The following is a 20,897-nucleotide window of genomic DNA, read 5'->3' on the forward strand; positions in this document are numbered from 1 at the left end:
GCGGGGCTGAATAGATAGATGTGACAACGAATTATGCATATGTACGGAGTCGGAGTCCGGAATGAGTTTGGAGTACACGTACCTACATAATCAGCAGACCGACAGTTTTTGCCTACCACTGCCTTTTCTGTATCAGGATTCTGGACTTTCCTGATCAGAAGGTTGCATAGGAGGGACTAGCTTCATTCAGGACGTTGTTTTCTCAGCTGTAGGGTCACAAATATGTACTCTGGACGAATGAGGCCTTCCATCACTGGCTCACATCACCTATTTTGTTCCTGATCAGCAAACGCTAGTCACTGGAATGTGTGGACCCAATAGTCCGATGCAACTGCAAACCTTGCTAGTCTCGACACTATCTCTCTACTTATCTCACCCCTGTGGGTCCGTAAGCAATGTGAAATTGTGAATAACAGGGGCCGCGGTGGCTTGAAATGCAGCTGCGACCCTCAGCTCGGTCCAGTCGATCGGAGACTTCGTTTTCCTGTCGCAAAGCAGTATTATATATACGAGGAACGGGTCCCTGGAGAAGTGGTTTGTTTGTTCGACAGACCCGACAGGAAGCTGCTACCGCCCACTATGAACTTCCTGTTTTTGCTTGGGGTCGTCGCTTGGTGCGTGTCGTCGGTTGCGTCGGCTGAAGTTGATTTGGACTTCGTGGGCGAACCGTCTATCAATGACAAAGTGGTGCAGCACCATCTCCGCTCCCGATCTGAGATGATCACGCAGGAGATGGGACAGCGACAAGGTGCGAAAAGGACAATCTAGGGAATTGGTGATCCATACACGCGTACTAATCACCATCGTAGACCATGCCTTCCGTCAGAGTCTTTCGCCGGTGGCGCGACGCGCCGACGCGATCGTCAGAGCCATCCGACAAGAGGAGATTGATCAATTCTGGCGCGTGCCCGGCGTCGTCGGCGACGAGGAGCGCGAAAGGTTCGCAGGTGAGATGTTCCCCAAAGCGCGTCCGCATATCGGGAACACCACTCTATGGTCGATTGTGAAGCGCATGCCAAAGGGGGCGCTGCTGCACGCCCATCTGCAGGCCATGCTGCCTGCTGACGTGCTGCTGGATGCGGTACTCCATACAGAGGGTATGGTGATATCCGCGTCGCAGGACGTCTCGACCCCGCTCAAGCGCGAGAATGCGACCATCATGTTTGCCCATGTCAACCACACATTGAACGAGATACATAGGTCCATTCATGACACAGACTATGTGCCCAACTCGCAGATCCCTATCAACCAGGCGGCCGATACCTTTCCGGGAGGCCGCCCGGCGTTCTTGGAGTTCGTCAAGACCAAGATAACTATCCTGCCCGGAGACTCCGTGCGACATGATCTAGGCGTGGATGAGATATGGCGCAAGTTCCAGAAATGCTTTGGTCCACTCACTGAGATCCTAACCTATGAGCCTATCGTGCGCACATTCTATCGCAAGCTTTTTGAGAGATTGGTCGATGATGGTATCAACTGGGTGGAGATACGCACCGCACCTGGCGAGATTGTTCACAACGGCAATGAAGCGACTGACCCTAATCCGGATGCTTGGTGGCACGTCTTGCATGAGGAGATCGAGTCTTTCCAAAAGACATCAAAAGGGAGGGGCTTCTGGGGCGCGAGGGTCATTTGGACGGACTTGCGGGGCTCCAATCGAACGCTGATCGCTGAGAGTATGTGATACTCCTTCATTGTAGCAATATGGTTCCCATCCACCGAATGCGTCGTCTTACTGATTGCCAATCTAGACATGAAGCTTGCTCTTGGGCAAAAGCAAAAATTCCCCTATCTCGTTAGCGGATACGACCTAGTTGGACAGGAAGACCTCGGGCACTCTCTTTTCGAGCTGGCCCCGGAGCTCGTCTGGTTCAGAAAGCAGACGGAGATCCTCAACGTCACAATTCCATTCTTCTTCCATGCGGGAGAGACGCTGGGTGATGGGAACTCTACCGACCTTAATCTCTTCGACGCGTTGCTCTTCCAAACACGTCGTATCGGACACGGATTCTCCCTGTACAAGCACCCCAAGCTGACACACGAGGTAATCCAAAAGACGGTCCTGGTGGAAGTGTGCCCCATATCGAACGAAGTCCTTCGTTTGGCGACGGATATCCTGCACCATCCTCTGCCCGCGATGGTGGCGCACGGTGTACCCACAGCAATCAGCAACGATGATCCATCCATTCTTGGCCAAGATATTGCAGGTCTGAGTTATGATTTCTATCAGACTATTCAAGGATTTGACAATACTGGATTGGCTGGACTGGTCAGTGATTCTTTTCCCATCTGCTTTTCACACCTTTTACTTGCTTGGACAAAACTGACGAAGTTCCTTCACAACAGGGCGCTCTCGCACAGAATAGTATCCGCTGGGCTAATTTCCAGGATCAGCCTCATTCTGACTGGATACGTGATATTCAGCTTGGAGAGCGCGGACAAGGTATCAAGGCCCGTCATTTGCAGAGCTGGAATGCGCAGTGGGAGATTTTTTGTCAATGGATCGTGGATACCCATGGAGCAAAGTATCCGACGGCTGAAGTCGATGACCACGCCTGACATAGATATTCATAATTAACAAAGTATGCATTCGTCGCTCCGTTTAGTAGATGTTAACGAACAGCCGTAGTACCCACATGAGTGGAAGTGGAACATGGTCTAAATGAGAAGAAGTTGAGAAGTGAGCAGTGAGGTTGTACGTGCGAAGGAAGCAGTCGTCGAGGTATTTCCCCGTTGGTCCTTTATATAAGATAAGTCACATGGGATCACGGGACAAGCATAAATCTTCTCCTTCTGCCTTCGTTTTGAGGCCTGCTACAATGGATAATTCGAAACGTCATGGATGGTCAAAATAATTGAGCTGTCTGGCTAACTATGTACAACAGAGACAAGCTGAACACTAAGCAAGGTAAGAAATATTCAATACAGTCGTAAATCGTCTCATGCTCCCAAACAGCTTAAATCAGGTTCCCACGGAGCTCCTGCTCACGTTCAATCGCCTCAAACAGAGACTTGAAGTTCCCGGCGCCGAACCCAGAGAAGTTATGTCGCTGGATGATCTCGATGAACACGGTGGGACGATCCAACAGGTGTTTGGTGAACAGCTGCAGGAGGTAGCCGCCCTCGTCAAAATCGATCAAAATATCCAAGCTACGAATGGTGTCGAAGTCTTCGTGCAGGACCAATCCCGTCTTCTTCATTCGCACCTTCAAGCTTTCATAGTATGTGTCGGGGACCTTGATGAATTCCACGCCGCGAGCCTTGAGGTTGGTGATATCCCGGATGATGTTATCTGTGCGGAGAGCGATGTGCTGAACACCGGCACCGTTGTAGAAGTCGACGTATTCTTCGATTTGGCTCTGCTTCTTGCCCTTGGCTGGCTCGTTGATGGGCATTTTTACGACTTCGTTCGGGGAAGCCATCACGATACTCTTCAGAGCGGAGAATTCACTTGTTCCTGTCAGTATTTGATAGAGACTGGAAATACCGTCCGAAACTTACGTGCAAATATCCTTGTCGTCGACAGACCAGAAGCGATGGAACCCAAGAGCCTTCTCGTAACTAAGAACTGTTAGCTGTGTGCAACGTAAAAGATAAGGCAAAGACATACTATTCGCAAATCTTATCCATTTCATCCCAGTCTTGATTTCCCACGCAGTGGTCAATGTGGCTGAGATGCACACCCGGCAGCAAGGCCGAGATGGGATCCTCAGCTCCCGATTCCGTCCGGTACCCCGGCATAAAGGCCCCGCTGTACGAGCGCTTCTCGACCAGAGTGTGCGTGGTCTCGCCATAGGTCTGGATGGTCGCCACTCGGATCTCGCCGTCGGCATCGCGCAGGGTGTGCGGCTCCGAGACGACCTTGGCTCCGTTGCGCACTGCAGCTTGGAACACCGAGTCCACAGAGTCCACCTCGAAAGCGACATCCTTGACACCGTCACCGTGCTTTTCCAGGTGGTGGTGGATTTCCTGGAGTACTTCTCGGTGCTCGGGACTCACACGATCCATCTGGTCAAGGGATCGGAGGGGAGAGGTAAGGACGAAGGTAATATCGCCGTTGCGCACGACGTGAGAGCAAATGGCTCGGTTGCCGGTCTCGAGACCACAGTAGGCGACCTTCTTGAAACCCATGCGAGTGATATAGTATGTCGCGGCTTGCTTTGCGTTGCCGACGTACCAGTGCACATGGTCATAGCCTTTGTAGCTGGCCAAGTCGGAGGACGCCACTCGGTTCGAGGGCGGCGGGCTACCCGCCATAGCAGAAGGAGCCATGTTTGTGATATGTTAAGGGTAGAATGATCCTGTAAAACGAAGGAGTAGTATAAAAGATGTAGAATACAGATATGTGTAATAGTTACAAATCTCTTGTCCCTCCAACATCCAACCCGGCGACACGAACTGTTTTATGTCCCAGTGGGACGCCTGGGCGGATATCCCAGGCTCTCCCCCGGAAACCGCGACCCAGCTGAACAGCTATGATGGCATCCATCCGCCTCACAGCCCCCTGATTGATAGAAAGAAACTGGAGGCAAATTGGGGATTGCGTCGGTTTGGAGCGGATATCGCAGGGGATGGGTGGCGGATGGCGACGGGTATTTTGGAAAGACCCAATGATAGCCCGGCGGATGTTTTGGATCTTGGATCTATCCGGCAATCGCGCCTCATCGACACCATGAAATCATCCACGTCTACCCATGGATCTAGACAGGATGCAGTGTAGTGGTCGGCTATATCTGGTTCTTTTGACCTAACTGTTGTCGCGTGGACATTGCGACACCTTCACTCTAAATACTGCTAGTATTACTGTCTTCAACACCATTACATATCCATCTCATACTACAACATAAGTAAATAGAAGGAGAAGAAGAAGAAGATCAACAAAATGACAGACATCCACCTCTCTCGCCCCTCCCTCACAACCAACGACTCGGCCGTCCTCCAAGCCCTCTTCGACGCCGAATCCTCCCCATCATCAGGCGTCACAATCGACCCATCTCTCCCACCTTTCCCACCGCACCTCCACATCACCCCCGAAACCTACGAGAGCCTCAAAGCGCGCGAACTCGCCATCATCCATACATTACAACCCAGTGATGTCAGCCCAGAAACCGTCCGCTCAGCGCTCCAAGACCTGGACGTACTCATCGCCGAACATCCAACATACCCACCAGCCTACATGAACCGCGCCCAGGCCCAGCGCCTGCTCATCACCACAACTACACCAGCCACAACGCAGTCCACCACCGAAGATTCAGACGAGCAGATCTTCATCCTAGCCAACACCAGCGCGGCATCAGCGCTTTTCGACGACCTGGGCCGCACAATCGCCTACGCTACGCCCACGTCGCCTGCAGATGCAGTGTCGACCGTGCAAGCGCGGGTTTTGGCCGACGCGCACACGCACCGCGCGTACCTGCTGCTGAAGCTGAAGAGGGCTAGACAGGACGGGAGTGATGGGGGCCCGGAGAAGCTGAAGGGTTGCACGCCGGAGGAGATTGAGGAGATGGCTAGTCGGGACTTTTTTTTGGGTGGGCGGTTTGGGAATAAGGTTGCGCAGCAGATGGCTGTGCCGACGAATCCTTATGCGAAGATGTGTGGGGCTATTGTGAAGGAGGCGTTGAGGAAGGAGGTGGAGGGGTGATGTGTGTGTTTTATAGTGTTTTCTTGTTGTATTTGAGCATGCATAGCGTGTAATTTGTCATTCGAGTCTCTTGGGAGCTATGTGTAAACTGTACTCTTGTTCTTCTTTATTGTGGAAACAAATTGTATATATGGTGGATGGTTCTAACCGGATTGATGAGAACGATTGTGATTGAACTGACGATCACCAGGATGATCAAAATATGAGTAAATAGATGTTTACCAGTGATTTTCCAGGCCCATGTAGAATATACCAGTACCTAGGTAGGTATGTAGTGAATATCAAAGGAAAAGGTAGCGTTGAAATGCATGGAGTGAAAGTGAACAGCGAACAAAAAGACACACAACTCTTCTCTTTCTCCCACTCCCACTCTCGCCTCATTTACCCCATGTTCACCGTCTTCTATACACTTATGATCACTGCCAGGATTCTCTTTTTCTATCATTCTTCTCCGGTCAACACATATCCGCCTTTATCCACAACCGCCATACGCCTATCAAAACGCGTGTCGAGATGCGGCCGGAAAAGGCGACGACAGTGCCTGCAACTGTCGAGAATTGGGAAGAAGCAGCGCAGAAGAATGGAACACTCACTGTTGACATCAACGCTAGCTATCACAAGTAGTACAAGCTCAAGTATGGCTCCCAGATGAAGGAAGGCGACTTCCTACACTTCAAAGCTGTTTGGCTGAAGGTACAGACCACGAACATAGACCAGACACATATCTACCTTAGGCTAGGTGCCTCGCTCAACAAAACTAGCCAAGATCTGGACAATACTCCGGAGTTCAACCTGTACCTTAGCGCACTTGAGCGGAGAGATGCGCCTAGCTCTGGTATCAATGTTCTGGGCTGCGTACAAGCAGCAGTTTTAGGTCGCGCCAGATTAGAACTGGAAGAAAGAATTCGTGCAGCCGTATCAGAAAGTTATCCTCAAACGTCGATCCGAGCAATATGACAAGGATAATCCTTTCTGGCAATATGCTCTCATCACAGCCGGAACTCAGACCGCGACGCGAATACCAAAAGAAGAGCCCGATTCGCTGGACCCTAAGAGCCAAGACATCCTAGCTACCCCGACAGTCGATATGGAGGAGCGAGGCGAAGAAACTCTATGGCTAGAACGAAGAACTTGTCAACATGTCTCGCGTTAACTTCCTTTAGGCAGTCTGTGTCTGTCACCCTGGCCTAGGGATTAATTGCAGTCCCGCCAGGGTGCACTTGGCCTTCGATTTCAAGCAGAGCAAGGACAAAAAGCAGGCCAAGGGAATTGATTCGAAGGTTCATAGCCTGTCTTGTACAACATACGGACTGCTCAAGTCAAGAACTACTGGTTGGATGTATGCGATTCTCGAAGCCAAAGCTAGAGCGCACTTGAGGCACGAGCTGAAAGTAAGTTGGCACGAGACAGCTGAGATGGTAACCGTCGCCCTCAGTGATAGGGGAAACCCTAAGCACCTTCACCTCGGCCGGTAAGTCTATGAGCCCTATTTGCTTCACGACACCATGTACTAAGACGATTATTAAGGTCATCCTTTCCTCGCAGGATGGCGACCAGTTATACGTGTCCGAGGCGACTATTAGCGCATAATACATCAAGCATATGAAGGATGAATGAAAGGCTCCCATCAGGAAGAACTAGTTTGTTCAGGTTCAGCAATTTGGTCCATATTGGATCCGGTCGAAGGCGGATACGCAATATGTGGAAAAGAATACCGCTCGGCTACAAAATATGTCTAGACAGTTTTTCCCTCTGTATGTTGTGTGCTTGTAATATAACTACAGTATCCTATATACTTAATAGATCATGATTTAGTTCTAATGAGAGTAGTGCATAGGCAGGGTAGGCCAGGTTAAGCAAGGACCCCCTTTATAACTTAACTGCTGGACCGCTGGTCAACAGGTAGGTTAAGGCCTAGATTTCAACTATCAGGTTACAACCAGCAGTTAACTAGTCTTAGCAACTGAGCCTATTCTAGAGTGGCAGGACTGCCCCCGGAAACCCGGCCCCGGACCGCCCCAATCCGCTCCATGTGTCACCGTCTTGGGCATCTTCTCCAGAGACCTCAGCCTACGTCCAGGCAAACTGTAACGAGTAGATTGAAAGAAAACTTTTGGAATTTATCGCCCCTAAGACCCTCTGAAATTACCGAGATGGCGACTTGCCATTGACACGCTTTTTCCCGTAGTGGTGCCCATCCAATGGATTTACCTTCACGCAGTTGCCATGGGAGCTATTATCCCCTAACCCTCCATTTGTCGATTTTTCAGCCCAAGGAACGACCCGTCCGTCTGAAGATTCGACATTGTTAGACGAGTCTTCTGGTAGGCTGATACGCTTAATCGGCTGTTGCGCTGCAATCGTTGCATGCCGCAAGTTTTCGGTCCACAGTGCAGATCCAGCATATAAAGGAGCTTCAGCACCGTGACTGATTATGTGGGGGAATAGAGCCACGAGTGGGTGGCTTGGGCTTTGTGCTTTGGCGGGGCCCCCAGCGTACTGCCTGGGCCTCCAGCTTTCCGTATGAACAGATGTCCGGGAAGTTGCTGTAATCCAACATGGACCTCTCTGCAATTCACTCCACAGAGATGTTGCTGATGTGAGCAGTGAACGAAGTTCCTTTCGGAAATCTTCTACGTCCTGTTCTTGAGAATTTGGTAAGAACTCCTCTGTGATATCAGAGACAAATGTCTTGATGATATGTCTCCGTGCATCTTCTTCTTCCTGACCAAAAGCCTTCAAAAGGAGCGTGCGAAGGATGGCCTTTTGAGCGGGTTCAACAGTATCAGCTCTCTCGATTGATGCTCCCATACTCATGCGGCTTGTTGGTGATGCTAGACAAAGTGGCGTAAATATGTCTTGACAGAGTCGAGCTGCGATCGTCGACTCTACTGACAGGCTATGGGAGTATGTTGCAGATGCCAGCGATGGCAATGAATGTGCGCAATTTTGTATTACCTCGGTTTGCCTTACACGCCAGTCACTTATTGCGGAGCTCCCCTAAGTGGTGCTTTGAGTCAGCAGACCTATATGTGGCGTATTCGAGGGTGACTGTCTCTCTTACTTCATCCAAGGCCAACGGAGATTCCATGAAGAACTTTTCAGCCAAGCTTCTAAGAGCATTTTCCAGAGACCTAAAGCCTTCAAAACTATCAAATATCAGTCATCTGTAGGTTCACTGCGAAATATGAGGTATACTAATCAAAATCCATCTTTTCAACTCCAATATCTCGATGAAAGGCTCTGTGCTCGTCCTGGCTCTGTTTCAGCCGAGCCTCTAACCCAGATGAAATGTCTTTTTGATCTGCGAGCTTGCTTTCAAGGGATTCAATTTTTTTCCCCTGAAACTTTATTTTTTGGGTCAACTCGTTGATCTTTTTTTGCTGACTCTGCTCCGTGATATTCTTGATTTCCGAAAGTTGTGACTCTAGTAGACTCTCTCGCTGCTTCCAGATTGAGATACGTTCTTCGAATAAGCTCAAGGTTTTCTTCATCTGTTCTTCACAGTTTTTTGAGTTCACGTGTGACTCTGTGCTTTCAGCTTTTGCCTTTTCAAGCTGGCTTTCAAGGTCTTTCTTCTGTTTTGCTAAATCCTCGCAGTTTGTTATCATTTCCATAAAAGGAACAATGTTTTTGACTGACGACTCAAGATTTTGAAGTGCACCGAGAAAACCCTGACCATGGTTCTTTTTCTTCTGGTTTCCATTGGACAACGCCATGATAAGCAGGTGGTCGTGGTTGTACAAGGTCAGCACAAAGTAGGTCCCTTAATACTGAAAAGCAATCTTATTCACAGCTAAAAGTTCGCAAATGACTGTAAAGAGAGTGAGGCGGACCACAGAACCTGTTGATTCCTCTTGCAGATTTGACGACCAAAAGTTGTTGTTACAAGAAACTTTTGCTAGATTTCCCTGCGCGGAACTTTGAAGCAAAATAAATACTATGTTGGCTTTTTAGCTTACACTTTTGGCCAACTGAGTTCTTGCGGTGTGGGCGTCTACACAGCAGAGCTGCAAGGAGGCAGGGTTCTGAATGTAACTTTCCTTCTGACCGCTGATCTGATTGATACAAACTAGGAGCAAAGATACAGATGTTACATGCCTTTCTGGGGTCCAATTGAACGCTGGCAATCATCAAATATCTCAGGGCTAACTGGAGAGTTACACGGGGTTCCGCCTGTGGTAATACCTTTATCTCACCAAACCAAACAAGGAACTCAAGAGTAAGATGCGCCATCACTAGGTCCCAATATACCGTAAAAAGGCTTTGTAAACATTGCTGCTCTTGTCCTTCCTCTTCCCAAACCCTTGATCTTGTTCTTCTTTCCAGGTACTGCGGCCACGCCTTGGGAAATTACTCTTTGATCTCCAATCTGCTGAGTCCCAACGCTCGCACAAAATTAGGGTCAACTGCTGGTCCCCAGGGAGAGCATGTCTGCTCGGAGTCCAAGTATAGTGCTTTCAAACCAGAAGGCTTCGCAGGTATTCTCTACTGAATTCGCATTATTTTGGACCGTTTGGCGGTTTGTTGGAGCAAAAGTCTGGATCGTCGATATGAAAAGTGCTATCAGAGTAAAATTCGTCCCATGGCCACAACTATGGGCCTGGGGGCTTCATATGTGGATTCTTGGCGCAGCCATGCCAACATGAGCCGGTATCAAGTCCGTAAGGAATTTATTAAGACTTGTACGAGACAAGCCTGCTCAGACAGGTAGTGAGATTTTCCTGGGGTTTTATATGACTGCTCCTGGATAGGGTTGAGATGCATCCTAGTCTGTCAATGAGACATGGAGAGTCATCCAAGGAATATCGCAACTACTACCTTGAACAGAGCGATACTCTTGGTCAAAATGGTAAGAAAGAGGCATAAACAGAATGAAGGAATAGATGATCTCATGACTTGAGTTGTTCGACAAGTACAGTAACGAATGATGCGTAAGGAACGAGTGGCCGATGCTACATACATCTAACATGTTTAGAAAGTTACGCCCAGCCCCCTTATTATTTTGGCCCCCATTCTTTCTAGATGGAACTTATCCGTGTCAAAGCTGTTCGAAATTATATGTGAATCAATAGCAGGTGTCATGCTTCCCCAGCGCAATGCCCAACTGGAATCCCTACTTGATGTAAGGAGGCATTACTTGAAAGGTGACCCGCCAACACATAGCTAGCCAGGTGCCACAAGAAAACGCGAGCGGTTGCCCCTTTTTCCGTACCTTCTTGATGTTACTTGCTTCCAGTTCCTCGTGTGTCACTGAGAATATCTTGCCCAGTCAAGGAAACCTGGTCTTTACCAATGGCAAAGAAAAAGAGCCAGAAGCTCCCGTCCGCTCCGCGGACTAAGGGTCAGCAAGAGAATCCAACATCTGTGGGATGCCAAGATACTATCCCCGGTGAAGAACTGCTCGGTGCTCTAGCTAGGTATTTCTGCTGCTACTCGGCCACTGCAAGTTGTACCTAACTTCGCTTTAGCTTGCGTTCTGAGCCAAAGTATAGCGACTTGACTATTTCGTGCGACAATGAGACTTACCCTGTTCATCGGTGTATTGTTTGCACGCGGTCCGCTTTTTTTGCCAGAGCTTGTGATGGGGACTTCAAGGTGAGATTCTGAGGGTTCAATGCCCCTCGAAATCCTCCGCTAATAATTGATGACAGGAAGCTTCCACGGGCGTCATTACGTTGAACGAGGATCCGGCTTTAGTGAAAATGATGATTGAATATCTTTACACCCTGGATTATGATGTCGAGCCTACTGCTTCATCTGACAACTGCATTAGCCACGAAGATACGGTGACTGAGACTTCTGAACTGCCAATCATCTCGGAAAACACGAACCTGCCTAGCGAAACGGAAAGAGAAAGATCACCAGCCAACATAACCGAACCTTTCGGTTCGCTGAATCCATCCATAAACCCAATTGCTAAATATAACGCTCTTTCGTTTCACATATTGATGTATTCGCTTGCAGATCGTCTGTTCATAGATGGTTTAAAAGCTCTCGCCACGGAGTATGTTGAACTCGAACTAGTCCAGCAATTGGATGCGAATTCCTTCCCTAAGGCAATTTCAGAAATATATCTCTCCACTCCCCCGCATGACCGAGGTCTTCGGGACTTGGCGATAAGGACTACCATGAAACACATGACGACATTGAGGAATTCGACTGAAACAACTACTGCCGCTTTGCAAAACAGTCTTCTCGAGTCTCTCCCTCAATATTCACATGACCTGCTCGTCGCTATAATCGATAGGTCCATGGCTCTTTGGAACCAAGACAATACGATAAGGAGAAATTGGGTTGAGAGTTCTTGGTCGATCTGATGAAAAAGCGGATGGAGGGGGGTTAGATCCTGGCCTTTGGTGATGAGTGACTCTGTGATTTGTAAAATGTCGACTTGATTTAAGATTCAAACCCAAGATCAACCTTCAGTGCTATCAACATGTATCTTGGCGCACAAAGGGTTCCTCAAAGTGGCTACGGCATGCTTACCTCAAAAAGATACCTTCGTTCCAAAGCACAAAGCTGTGTCTGCCAAGGAGCCGCATGTTGTAGTTAACAAGCGAGAAGTAAATAAATAGAATCACAGATAGCTTGAGTTCTTTGCAACGATAGCGCGGGGCCTAGAATATTTTGAGATGAGATGGTGGTATCGAAGTATTCCCCCTAGCATTCCCATATCGCCTGGGGTTACCTTGAGGGGGTTTTCAAGTGTTTATAATTAGCATTCTTTCATCCTGAAGTCAAAAAACGCTCTATAGCATTGAATGTAACTGAGAAATCGGCCCCACCATGATAAGTAGTTGAATAGACTCAGATGAGGAGGAAAAAGTAACTATAAGTAAAAATAAACCTAATTTAGGTAAACAGAAAATCAAAGAAAACAAACGTGAGAAATGACCTAGTATTCCTAATGCATTTATAAGGGCTACATGCGTGGTGACCCAAGCACACCATGCCGCATTATAAGCCTAGGGGGTGCTCGGATTTACTCGGTGAGCAAAAAGTGGCAAAGGAAGCACTAACAGGAAGGGAAAACCATTAAGCTGTCTAGAAAATCAAGTACATTTGTAATCTTGATATATCTTAAATCATAGTATACCGCATGACTCATGTACCATACATCAACGAATTAGCCCTCAAGCCTTGTTGGGGTTCTTAAAGTGTCTCTTCAGAGGACGCCAGCTATGCTCGTTGTACTCCTCCTGGACTTTGTTACAGGTCTTCAAGCCCCACTCGGACACACCAACCATGAGGCAGCTACAAGGAGTGTTAGTTGGTCATTGACTGGGAATAGCTAATATGACGTGGAATGGCTTACCTTTCAAACATGAACGCCATGCTATTGTCGCCAACCTTCTGCGGTTTCAACTCCGCGTTACTAGCTCCCTCGAAAGCATCCGAGTCGGGACCGTGGGCACTCATGACGTTGTGCAGACTCGCACCCGCCGGCTGGAAGCCACCGCCGGTCTTCGCGTCGTAGCCACCGCATATCAGGCCCATGAACTCGGACATGGTGTTGCGGTGGTACCACGGCGGCCGGAAGGTGTTCTCAGCCACGAGCCAGCGGGGCGGGAAGATGACGAAGTCGGCAATGGCGGTACCGGCGTGGTCGGAGGGCCCCGTCAGCACGGTGTAAATGGAGGGGTCGGGGTGGTCGAAGGAGACCGAACCGATGGTGTTGAAGCGTCCGAGATCGTACTTGAACGGGTAGTAGTTGCCGTGCCAGGAGACAACGTCGAAGGGGCTGTGATGCTGGCGCGCGGAGAATAGAGTGTTGTTGAATTTGCTGTACAGCTTGTGCTCTTCCTCGCTGTCGTCGAAGTCGGCTACTGGGGCTTGGAAGTCTCGGGGGTTGGCGAGGCCGTTGGATCCGATGGGGCCCAGCTCGGGAAGCTGGTAGTGGCCTTGGTAGAGCTCGCAGATGTAGCCTCTCACTGGACCTGCCGGCAGAGTAACACGGTATCTGTCGTTGAAGATGTTGTTAGCGGGTGGTTGTTGAGAGGTCTTACTTCGTGCGATTTTCTTACCTGATACCACGAGGGATAACACAAATCTCATTGGGACGGACCATCAGTCTCCCCAACTCGGTCTGGATATCCAAAACACCGTGCTGCGGAACAATCAGAAAGTCGCCGTCGGCCGAGTAGAAGGCCTCCTTCCCCATGTCCTTTCCAGCCGCATATAGCAAGATGCCCAGACCATGCTTTAGAGTTGGATCCCCAGATCCGGCGACCAGATGCATACCGTGCACCCAGTCCACCTTCTCATCCAGGTCGAACGGATCCCACCGCAATTGATTGGGGATATGATGTAACTTGTGCGTCTCAGTCGTCATGCTGGTGTGGTAGGACTCGGCATCTTCGGCCGTAAAGTTTTCATGGGCCGCCGCGGGCAAGATCCGGTAGACCCATGTCTGTTTGTTTTCGTGTCGAGGAGCAGTAAACGCCGTCCCCGAGAGCTTCTCCGCGTACAGACCGAGAGGCACCTTCTGCGGGGAGTTGTGTCCTACGGGGAGAGCCCCTTTGACCGCTTCGGTCCTGCGAGGAGATTAGCCTAAGGCCCACATATCAGATGAAGATGATAACATACTCATGATAGGAGTCAAACCCAGTATTGTAAGAATAAGGGTCGGGGTGTGAAAAGTTAGTGACCGGCATCTTTTCTCTGTTATGGTTTCCTATTGTATCACTTCTCAACGTGGACCGGGGATTATCAATCTGATACGACTACAAGACAAACCAGACCTCATAGGAGGAACAATGGAGGATGAGATCGACAGGGTCTTTAAAGTAGCACCCAAGACGGAGGTGAAGTCGGAAATCCGCATCGCGCGACGTGACGGTGGGGAGACATGGCGATTGCGGGGGAGACAAATGGCGGAATTGACTGGCGGGAATTGCCGGTGGTAAGCGGACGCGGGGCCATTCCGCTGACGGAACCCCACGCAATATGCGCATCAATCATCGGGCTGTGGAAGAGGAGGAGTTGGAGGGGTCGTTGACTTTTAACATCTGTCTTCTCTCGAAACCAAGTCTGATCACTATCACTAGTATCTAGTTTCTGTCCTTGTTGTTGATTTCTTGTGTCGTTCCCTGTGTTGTCGCTCAACTATCGCAATCATGGCTTCGTGGCTTCAGATCCCCAAGAACTCGCCCTTTTCGTTGGCAAACATCCCCTTTGGTGTCATCTCTTCGGCCAATATCCCCTCGCGTGTCGCGGCGATTGCGATTGGCGACTATGCCTTGAATTTGAGTGCCTTTGCCGCTGCGGGAGGTTTCTCTCAGCTGCCGGTCATCCAGCCTCATCTCAACGTGTTCAGCCAACCCACGCTGAACGCATTCGCTGCTCTGGGTCGCCCTGTGCACCGTCAAGTCCGTGAATTCATCCAGAATGTGTTCCGTGCAGACACTTCGTTCCCCCAGGTTCTCAAAGAAAATGCCACTCTGCAGAAGGAGGCGCTTCTGCCCCTGTCAGAGGTCACCAACCACGTCCCCATGCAGATCGGCGACTACACGGATTTCTACGCCGGTCTCAACCACGCCTACAACGTCGGCGTGCTCTTCCGCGGGCCAGACAACGCCCTGCAGCCCAACTACAAGCACCTTCCCGTGGGATACCACGGCCGTGCGTCGTCAGTCGTCGCATCCGGCACCGCCATCCACCGCCCGAACGGCCAAATCCTCGCCAACCCAGCCGCCAACCCTAAGGTCCCGACCTTCTCCCCCTGCAAGCGTCTCGACATCGAGCTCGAGCTCGCCGCCTTCGTCAGCCGACCCAACAACCTCGGCACGCCCGTCTCCATCGACGAAGCCGAAGACCACATCTTCGGCCTGGTCCTCATGAACGACTGGTCCGCGCGCGATATTCAAGCCTGGGAATACGTCCCCCTCGGCCCCTTCAACGCCAAGAACTTCGCCACGACAATCACCCCCTGGGTCGTCCTCATGGACGCCCTGGAACCGTTCCGCACCGCGGGCCTGGAGCCCCAGAACCGCGACTCGCTGCTGCCGTACCTGCGCGAGAAGCAAGCCAAGAACATCTATGACATCGCGCTCGAGGTCGAGGTTACCAATGACGGCGGTAAGCCTACGACGATCGCGCGCACCAATGCGAAGAACCTTTTGTTCTCGTTCCCGCAGATGCTCGCCCACCACACTATCACCGGCTGCAACATGAGCCCCGGTGATCTGCTCGGTAGCGGCACTATCTCCGGCACGGACCCCCAGTCCCAGGGTAGTCTGCTCGAGCAGACGAACGGCAAGAACCCCATCAAGCTGGCTGATGGCTTGGAACGGACGTTCCTTGAAGACGGCGACACTGTCGTCTTGCGCGGTAAGGCCGGCTCGGAAGGTAGCTATGTCGGGTTTGGGGACTGCGTGGGGACCATCCTTCCCGCTGTTAAGCTGAACTTTTAAATATTAGTATCTTGTGTTTGTATTGTGTGATTAAAAGGATTCGACATGTTATGACCTAGCTATGAACATTACTTCCAAATTCATTCTTATTTATTCAAAGTCCAATCCAATATTGAAGTAGCACACTCGCGAAAACACTACCCATACATACTATAACCCACCTACCAGCCCATCACACCATTCAAACATACAAACCCCCCTCTCCCACCAAACCATCTAAACCCGAAACTCCTCCGGCGTATCAGCCTGCGCCCTCCAATGCCCCCTCTTAACAGCATCCACCTCCTCCAACCTCTCCACTACCCGCCGAATAACAGGAAATGGCTCTAGATCCACCCCCACCCGCTGCGCATTCCACACAGCCGGCAACAAGCACACATCCGCAATAGTGATACTATCCCCAACGCTGAACTCTCCGGCCACAGAAGCAGCAACAGCCTCGTAAGCGCGAAGCCCGTCCTCCGTGAGCTCCTTAGCCCAGGCGGTGCGGTCGACGCCGTAGGCCTCGACGCGCTTGAGGATCCGCAGGTTGGTGACGGGCTGGACGTCGCAGGCGATGATGTTCGCGAGGGTGCGGGCGACGGCGCGGAGCTCGGGGCTGGATGCGGGTGGGAGGAGAGAGGGTGTTGTTGAGGGGGTGATCTCTTCGAGGTACTCCAGGGCTGGGAGGGACTGGGTGATGGTTACTGTTTTGGCTGGGGTGGGGTATTCGGCGATGAGGGTGGGGACTGTGGCGGAGGGGTTGAGGGTGGTGTTTGTTGCGGTGCGTTGCTCGCCTTTGAGGAGGTTGATGGGGATGGGGGTGTAGGGGATGTTTTTGAGGTTGAGGGCGATGCGGAGGCGCGCGGAGCAGGAGGAGCGGAAGTAGGTGTAGAGGGTTATTTTGGGGGTTGAGTCGGTCATCTTGTTTGGTGGTTTTGGATGGAGTGGTATGTTTGAGCTAGTAGTGGAGCGATGTAGTTCTGGTTTGTGAGAAAGGGAGAAGAGGGGTGTGTTATAGATATTAAGTATTCAGGCCTGCTAAATACTTCATGTACTAGAAACTCCCGTATAGAACGCGGTTGACGGCGGAGAGACGGAGTACATAGTCGATGGGAGTAGATATACAGCAACCTACGCATCCATGTCTGTTTGATTCAGTCTACATCTATTTTCTCTTTGCCCTCTGACTACAGCTATCTACTGTACATCTTCGTATATACCTCTTCAATATCACCGTATACAGAAGCTCTACAAAGCGATATACTTCCACCATTGATGTCTCCACATCCGAGCGGAACACTTCCGCCACTCGCATACCCGAGTCTGAGCGCATCGCTTTCCGCTCCTTGCCGCAGATTGGTAACCAGTAGTAGCTCAGTCGTACTCCTGGGTTGAAGTTAGAATTGCTATGACCCCTGGAAGTCCATGATTTGATGGAGGCGCTGTTGAATCATGCTTACGTAGGATCATGTGAATAACTAGTTGATAGTTGAACGGGTGATGATATGTTGCCGTAACCCTGTCCCGTCTAATATTAGACGTCCTATTGTAATCTGGACTAATTCTATTGATTCTTCAGTTTATTTTGTAACCTCTAAGAACTAACTCATCAGGATTGAAGTAAAAGAGATACCCCCACATCAGCATATCAATAAAAATGCAAACTGAGAGCTCAAGCGCCCCGATAAAGCAGCTATCAACCCCCCGGATATTTTCCCCCTCCGAGCGGCAACCACCGGCTATTTCACCCTCCGCAAACCCACATCTACCCTAGCTCCCACAACAACCCTACTACAACTAAACATCCGGCTCAATCCTACCACAGTCGCGCAAGGTACCATGCGACCTCCATGCAGCTCACACCCGTATCCCAACGTCATTAAACTGTCTCACGCGTGATTGGTCAGCGGGTGTTTCCCCGGTAGGTGATAATGGAAACTAGAACCCTCCCGCGCACTGGAGGCAATCTCAACCGAACCTACCAGCGCACGTACAAGGCCTGCATCCCCTGCCGGGAGCGCAAGGCGAAATGCGAGATTGACCCCGGGCCGGATGGGATGGCTGGCCCGCCTTGTGCGAAGTGTCGCAGGGAGCAGAGGGATTGTGTGTTTCCGGAGAAGCGCGCTTGGGAGAGGAGGAGGAAGAGAGGTATGTATGTGGGTGGTTGGTTTTTACTATTGTTGTTACTACGATGCTGGTCCGTTGGGTTGTTCTAACTCGGGACTGCGATAGACGCTCCGGAAGCTGCGTCCTCGTCGGTGCCACGGATGCGTCGACGGACAGGGAGCAGCGTTCGACGTGACACAGACGATGCATACCAACCGTTTGGTAGCGCTCGCACGTCGCTGCATTATGATAGTCCTCACGAAGGCGACGGGAACAGCCCACCCTCGGATATATCAGGGAGTTGCCAAACCCGACATCAGTCCACCTCGACGCTGGCCAATTCCATGATGCGCACTGTGGTGTCTAGCGGTAACGACGCACTTAATATCCTCTTTGAGGCCGCGGCGGCGCATAGTCGAGAGCAAGGTGCAAATGAACCAGAGGTACGATCGGAGAATGCCAATGATATGATGGGCGACTCCGGCAATCACCGATCCTCAATCAACCGGGTGCAATCTGGCGTCGCCCCGGAGGTTCTCGCAAAAGCTATGCGGCCGGTAGAGCTTTCTCATGCGTCCAGAGAGGTTCTGGATGTCTGGGAAGCGTGCCGGTTGGTTAAAATGGGGTGGTTTACTTCGAGGGAAGCGGTCACGTTTATTGATCTGTCTGTTTGCCCTGGTTGCTGTTCTTCGGGTAGTTGTAGAGCTGACTTCCCTTGGCCAGCTTCTTCAAAAACATGTCGCCGCTCTCTCCAATTCTGACCAACATATACGCGGATCACGCCAACCACCGCTGGTTGGTCTCTCGAGACCCTGTGTTATGCTGCACCATCTTGATGATATCGTCACGCTATCACTTGCTGCCAGGGGCTGGCGGCGAATCGAGGAACTTTTTTATACACCATCGGCTGTGGCAGCATTGCCAGCAGCTTGTCATGCGACTCATGTTCGGCCAAGAGAAGTCGTCTCAGCCGAAAATCCGGAGCATTGGAACGATCGAGGCTTTGCTTTTAATGTCAGAGTGGCACCCGCGGTCTCTGCACTTCCCACCAGAGAGTGATGGTTGGGACTTCGATTTGATCACTGTGCCCCCGGAACCTCGGGAACCTGGCGACAACCCCTCGACAAACCGGTGGCTGGAGGATATGATCGAGCCGGCGCGGAGATCTGACCAGATGTCGTGGATGCTGCTTGGTTCTGCCTTGTCTCTGGCACACGAGCTTGGGATTTTTGAGGTCGACGATAAAAAGTGGAACTACTCCGCGGGTTACGAAGATTACATATCCACCGAACAGCTGAAGCTTCGGAGACTGCGAGTTCAACGGCTGCTATACGTGTACATTAACCAGCTGGCCTGGCGCATTGGGTGCGTGTCGCTTATTCCACAGAGCCTGAACCATGCCATCTTGGGTCGGCAGTCGGCCAAAGAGCTGAGCCAGTCGGGAGATGAATGGTTGACCTTTATGGATTCCTGGATGGATCTCACCAAGCTGGCGAAATCCGTGACGGATATGTTCTTCCCGTCGGTGCCCTTCGCGAGGCAGCATCTGCACAGTGGCCGGTATATTGATTTACTGGACCACTTCCGACCACTGCTCTCGAAGTGGGAGGAGAAACACCTCCAGCCGCGATGTAAGGAACCAACCAATTGTTCTCGTCGTGAAGTTAAACTGACCGCTCGAAGCACTGAACAAACACTTCTTTGACATCTTGTTCATTGAATACCATTTTGTCCGCGTCTATACCCATTCGGTCGGAATGCAGGCAGTCGTTGAGCGCGTTCTGGAAGACAACGATCACAACGTAGAAGAAGTTCGCGCCATGAACATCGACCCGACCGATTACGAGTACATCCAGGAGGTGATCGACGGGTGCTGTCAGATCCTCCAGAAAGTCGTGCAGCTCGCGCAAATGGAAGCACTGCGATTTTGTCCCGTGCGGATATTCCTTCGGATTACCAGTTCATCGATATTCCTCATGAAAGCGCTTAGTCTCGGAACTCGCCAAGCGACGCTCCGCGAATCGCTCGATATTCTCGAACAGAGCATACAGGCCCTGCGATCGAATGCATTAGACGATATACACCTGAGCACTCGGTATGCCACGCTGCTCGACATGCACGTGTCGCGTCTCCGGCGCAACTTGTTGGCGTCCTCCAAATTCATGAAGAAGAGTAACCATGGAACCGCGAACCGTCCGTCTGCGGGGCCGGTCCCATATGTAGACCATGGACATTATCCCTCGACCATGGAGACATCCATCCCGCAAAACATGCCAGAGATGGGCTTCATCCCATCGTTGAACGATATTTCCGCGGACGACTGGCTTTCCCTGCCATTCGATCCGTCTATGGCTCCCTTTGGTATCAGCAGCGGAGGGCAGTTTCCAGCATATGAGGGCGGCGCATTGAACTTCATCTGGAATCTGCCATCATGAGCGTACTCTTTGTTCAAACATATAGCCCTAATTCTATAGATTCGCTGAAGTTAATAATATACCCAGAAATTTTCAGTTTGCATTCTAGCCTAAAATTAGATTTGCGCAAAGTTTTCACCATTGACATGGATCATTTGTCCATCATTGTTCCTAGTTTGCCCGAGTAGGTGCAGGGGGGTTCGCCACCAGGGCGCGGACGAGTAGAACCAGGACGCAGCACGCCGTAGCCGTAGGTAAAATCCCGGAGAGGTTTAACCAGTGCGGGCGGAGTTCGGGGGGCGGTTATCGGCACGTGACCTGCTCCCCATCCAAGTCACG

The 20,897-nt window shown here is 50.9% G+C and overlaps 10 protein-coding genes across 10 annotated transcripts; 6 read left to right on the top strand and 4 right to left on the bottom strand.

Moving 5' to 3' along the window:
• Positions 1 to 579: 579 nt before the first annotated feature.
• Positions 580 to 2,559, top strand: P168DRAFT_238121 (adenosine deaminase family protein; the record flags this gene model as incomplete). Its single annotated transcript, XM_024833596.1, has 4 exons — positions 580 to 748; positions 810 to 1,676; positions 1,752 to 2,269; positions 2,347 to 2,559. 4 exons carry the CDS (start codon positions 580 to 582, stop codon positions 2,557 to 2,559), a joined length of 1,767 nt encoding a protein of 588 aa, XP_024691803.1.
• A 294-nt stretch (positions 2,560 to 2,853) lies between these two features.
• P168DRAFT_311668 (4-hydroxyphenylpyruvate dioxygenase family protein) lies at positions 2,854 to 5,070 on the bottom strand (the record flags this gene model as incomplete). Its single annotated transcript, XM_024839521.1, has 4 exons — positions 2,854 to 3,450; positions 3,502 to 3,561; positions 3,611 to 4,246; positions 5,042 to 5,070. 4 exons carry the CDS (start codon positions 5,068 to 5,070, stop codon positions 2,958 to 2,960), a joined length of 1,218 nt encoding a protein of 405 aa, XP_024691804.1. The 3' UTR covers positions 2,854 to 2,957.
• Positions 4,886 to 5,641, top strand: hmgX (the record flags this gene model as incomplete). The annotated part of the gene is made up of 1 exon (XM_024834457.1): positions 4,886 to 5,641. The coding sequence occupies exon 1, from the start codon at positions 5,177 to 5,179 to the stop codon at positions 5,639 to 5,641; it is 465 nt and encodes a 154-aa protein (XP_024691805.1). The 5' UTR covers positions 4,886 to 5,176.
• A 513-nt stretch (positions 5,642 to 6,154) lies between these two features.
• On the top strand, positions 6,155 to 7,451 carry P168DRAFT_282967 (uncharacterized protein; the record flags this gene model as incomplete). The annotated part of the gene is made up of 6 exons (XM_024836018.1): positions 6,155 to 6,261; positions 6,376 to 6,496; positions 6,555 to 6,774; positions 6,809 to 7,032; positions 7,292 to 7,395; positions 7,445 to 7,451. 6 exons carry the CDS (start codon positions 6,155 to 6,157, stop codon positions 7,449 to 7,451), a joined length of 783 nt encoding a protein of 260 aa, XP_024691806.1.
• A 319-nt stretch (positions 7,452 to 7,770) lies between these two features.
• Positions 7,771 to 9,228, bottom strand: P168DRAFT_291348 (uncharacterized protein). Its single transcript, XM_024837391.1, has 3 exons — positions 8,840 to 9,228; positions 8,706 to 8,790; positions 7,771 to 8,641 (listed from the first exon to the last, which is right to left on the bottom strand). Exons 1-3 carry the CDS (start codon positions 9,133 to 9,135, stop codon positions 7,787 to 7,789), a joined length of 1,236 nt encoding a protein of 411 aa, XP_024691807.1. The 5' UTR covers positions 9,136 to 9,228; the 3' UTR covers positions 7,771 to 7,786.
• Positions 9,229 to 10,402: 1,174 nt separating this feature from the next.
• On the top strand, positions 10,403 to 11,961 carry P168DRAFT_282969 (BTB/POZ domain-containing protein; the record flags this gene model as incomplete). The annotated part of the gene is made up of 5 exons (XM_024836019.1): positions 10,403 to 10,493; positions 10,717 to 10,766; positions 10,919 to 11,061; positions 11,113 to 11,239; positions 11,296 to 11,961. 5 exons carry the CDS (start codon positions 10,403 to 10,405, stop codon positions 11,959 to 11,961), a joined length of 1,077 nt encoding a protein of 358 aa, XP_024691808.1.
• An 816-nt stretch (positions 11,962 to 12,777) lies between these two features.
• Positions 12,778 to 14,477, bottom strand: hmgA (putative homogentisate 1,2-dioxygenase (HmgA); the record flags this gene model as incomplete). Its single annotated transcript, XM_024834458.1, has 4 exons — positions 14,231 to 14,477; positions 13,669 to 14,178; positions 12,960 to 13,604; positions 12,778 to 12,898 (listed from the first exon to the last, which is right to left on the bottom strand). The coding sequence occupies exons 1-4, from the start codon at positions 14,296 to 14,298 to the stop codon at positions 12,778 to 12,780; spliced, it is 1,344 nt and encodes a 447-aa protein (XP_024691809.1). The 5' UTR covers positions 14,299 to 14,477.
• Positions 14,478 to 14,625: 148 nt separating this feature from the next.
• fahA (fumarylacetoacetate hydrolase FahA) lies at positions 14,626 to 16,135 on the top strand. Its single transcript, XM_024837392.1, has one exon. It carries the CDS (start codon positions 14,761 to 14,763, stop codon positions 16,054 to 16,056), a length of 1,296 nt encoding a protein of 431 aa, XP_024691810.1. The 5' UTR covers positions 14,626 to 14,760; the 3' UTR covers positions 16,057 to 16,135.
• Positions 16,136 to 16,272: 137 nt separating this feature from the next.
• maiA (maleylacetoacetate isomerase MaiA) lies at positions 16,273 to 16,959 on the bottom strand (the record flags this gene model as incomplete). The annotated part of the gene is made up of 1 exon (XM_024835251.1): positions 16,273 to 16,959. The coding sequence occupies one exon, from the start codon at positions 16,957 to 16,959 to the stop codon at positions 16,273 to 16,275; it is 687 nt and encodes a 228-aa protein (XP_024691811.1).
• Positions 16,960 to 17,647: 688 nt separating this feature from the next.
• P168DRAFT_255403 (putative C6 transcription factor) lies at positions 17,648 to 20,631 on the top strand. The gene is made up of 4 exons (XM_024834459.1): positions 17,648 to 18,186; positions 18,271 to 18,808; positions 18,868 to 19,775; positions 19,828 to 20,631. The coding sequence occupies exons 1-4, from the start codon at positions 17,970 to 17,972 to the stop codon at positions 20,577 to 20,579; spliced, it is 2,415 nt and encodes an 804-aa protein (XP_024691812.1). The 5' UTR covers positions 17,648 to 17,969; the 3' UTR covers positions 20,580 to 20,631.
• The last annotated feature ends 266 nt before the right edge of the window (positions 20,632 to 20,897 follow it).

This window comes from Aspergillus campestris (genome assembly GCF_002847485.1).
Source record: "Aspergillus campestris IBT 28561 chromosome Unknown P168scaffold_8, whole genome shotgun sequence".
NCBI lineage: Eukaryota > Fungi > Ascomycota > Eurotiomycetes > Eurotiales > Aspergillaceae > Aspergillus > Aspergillus campestris.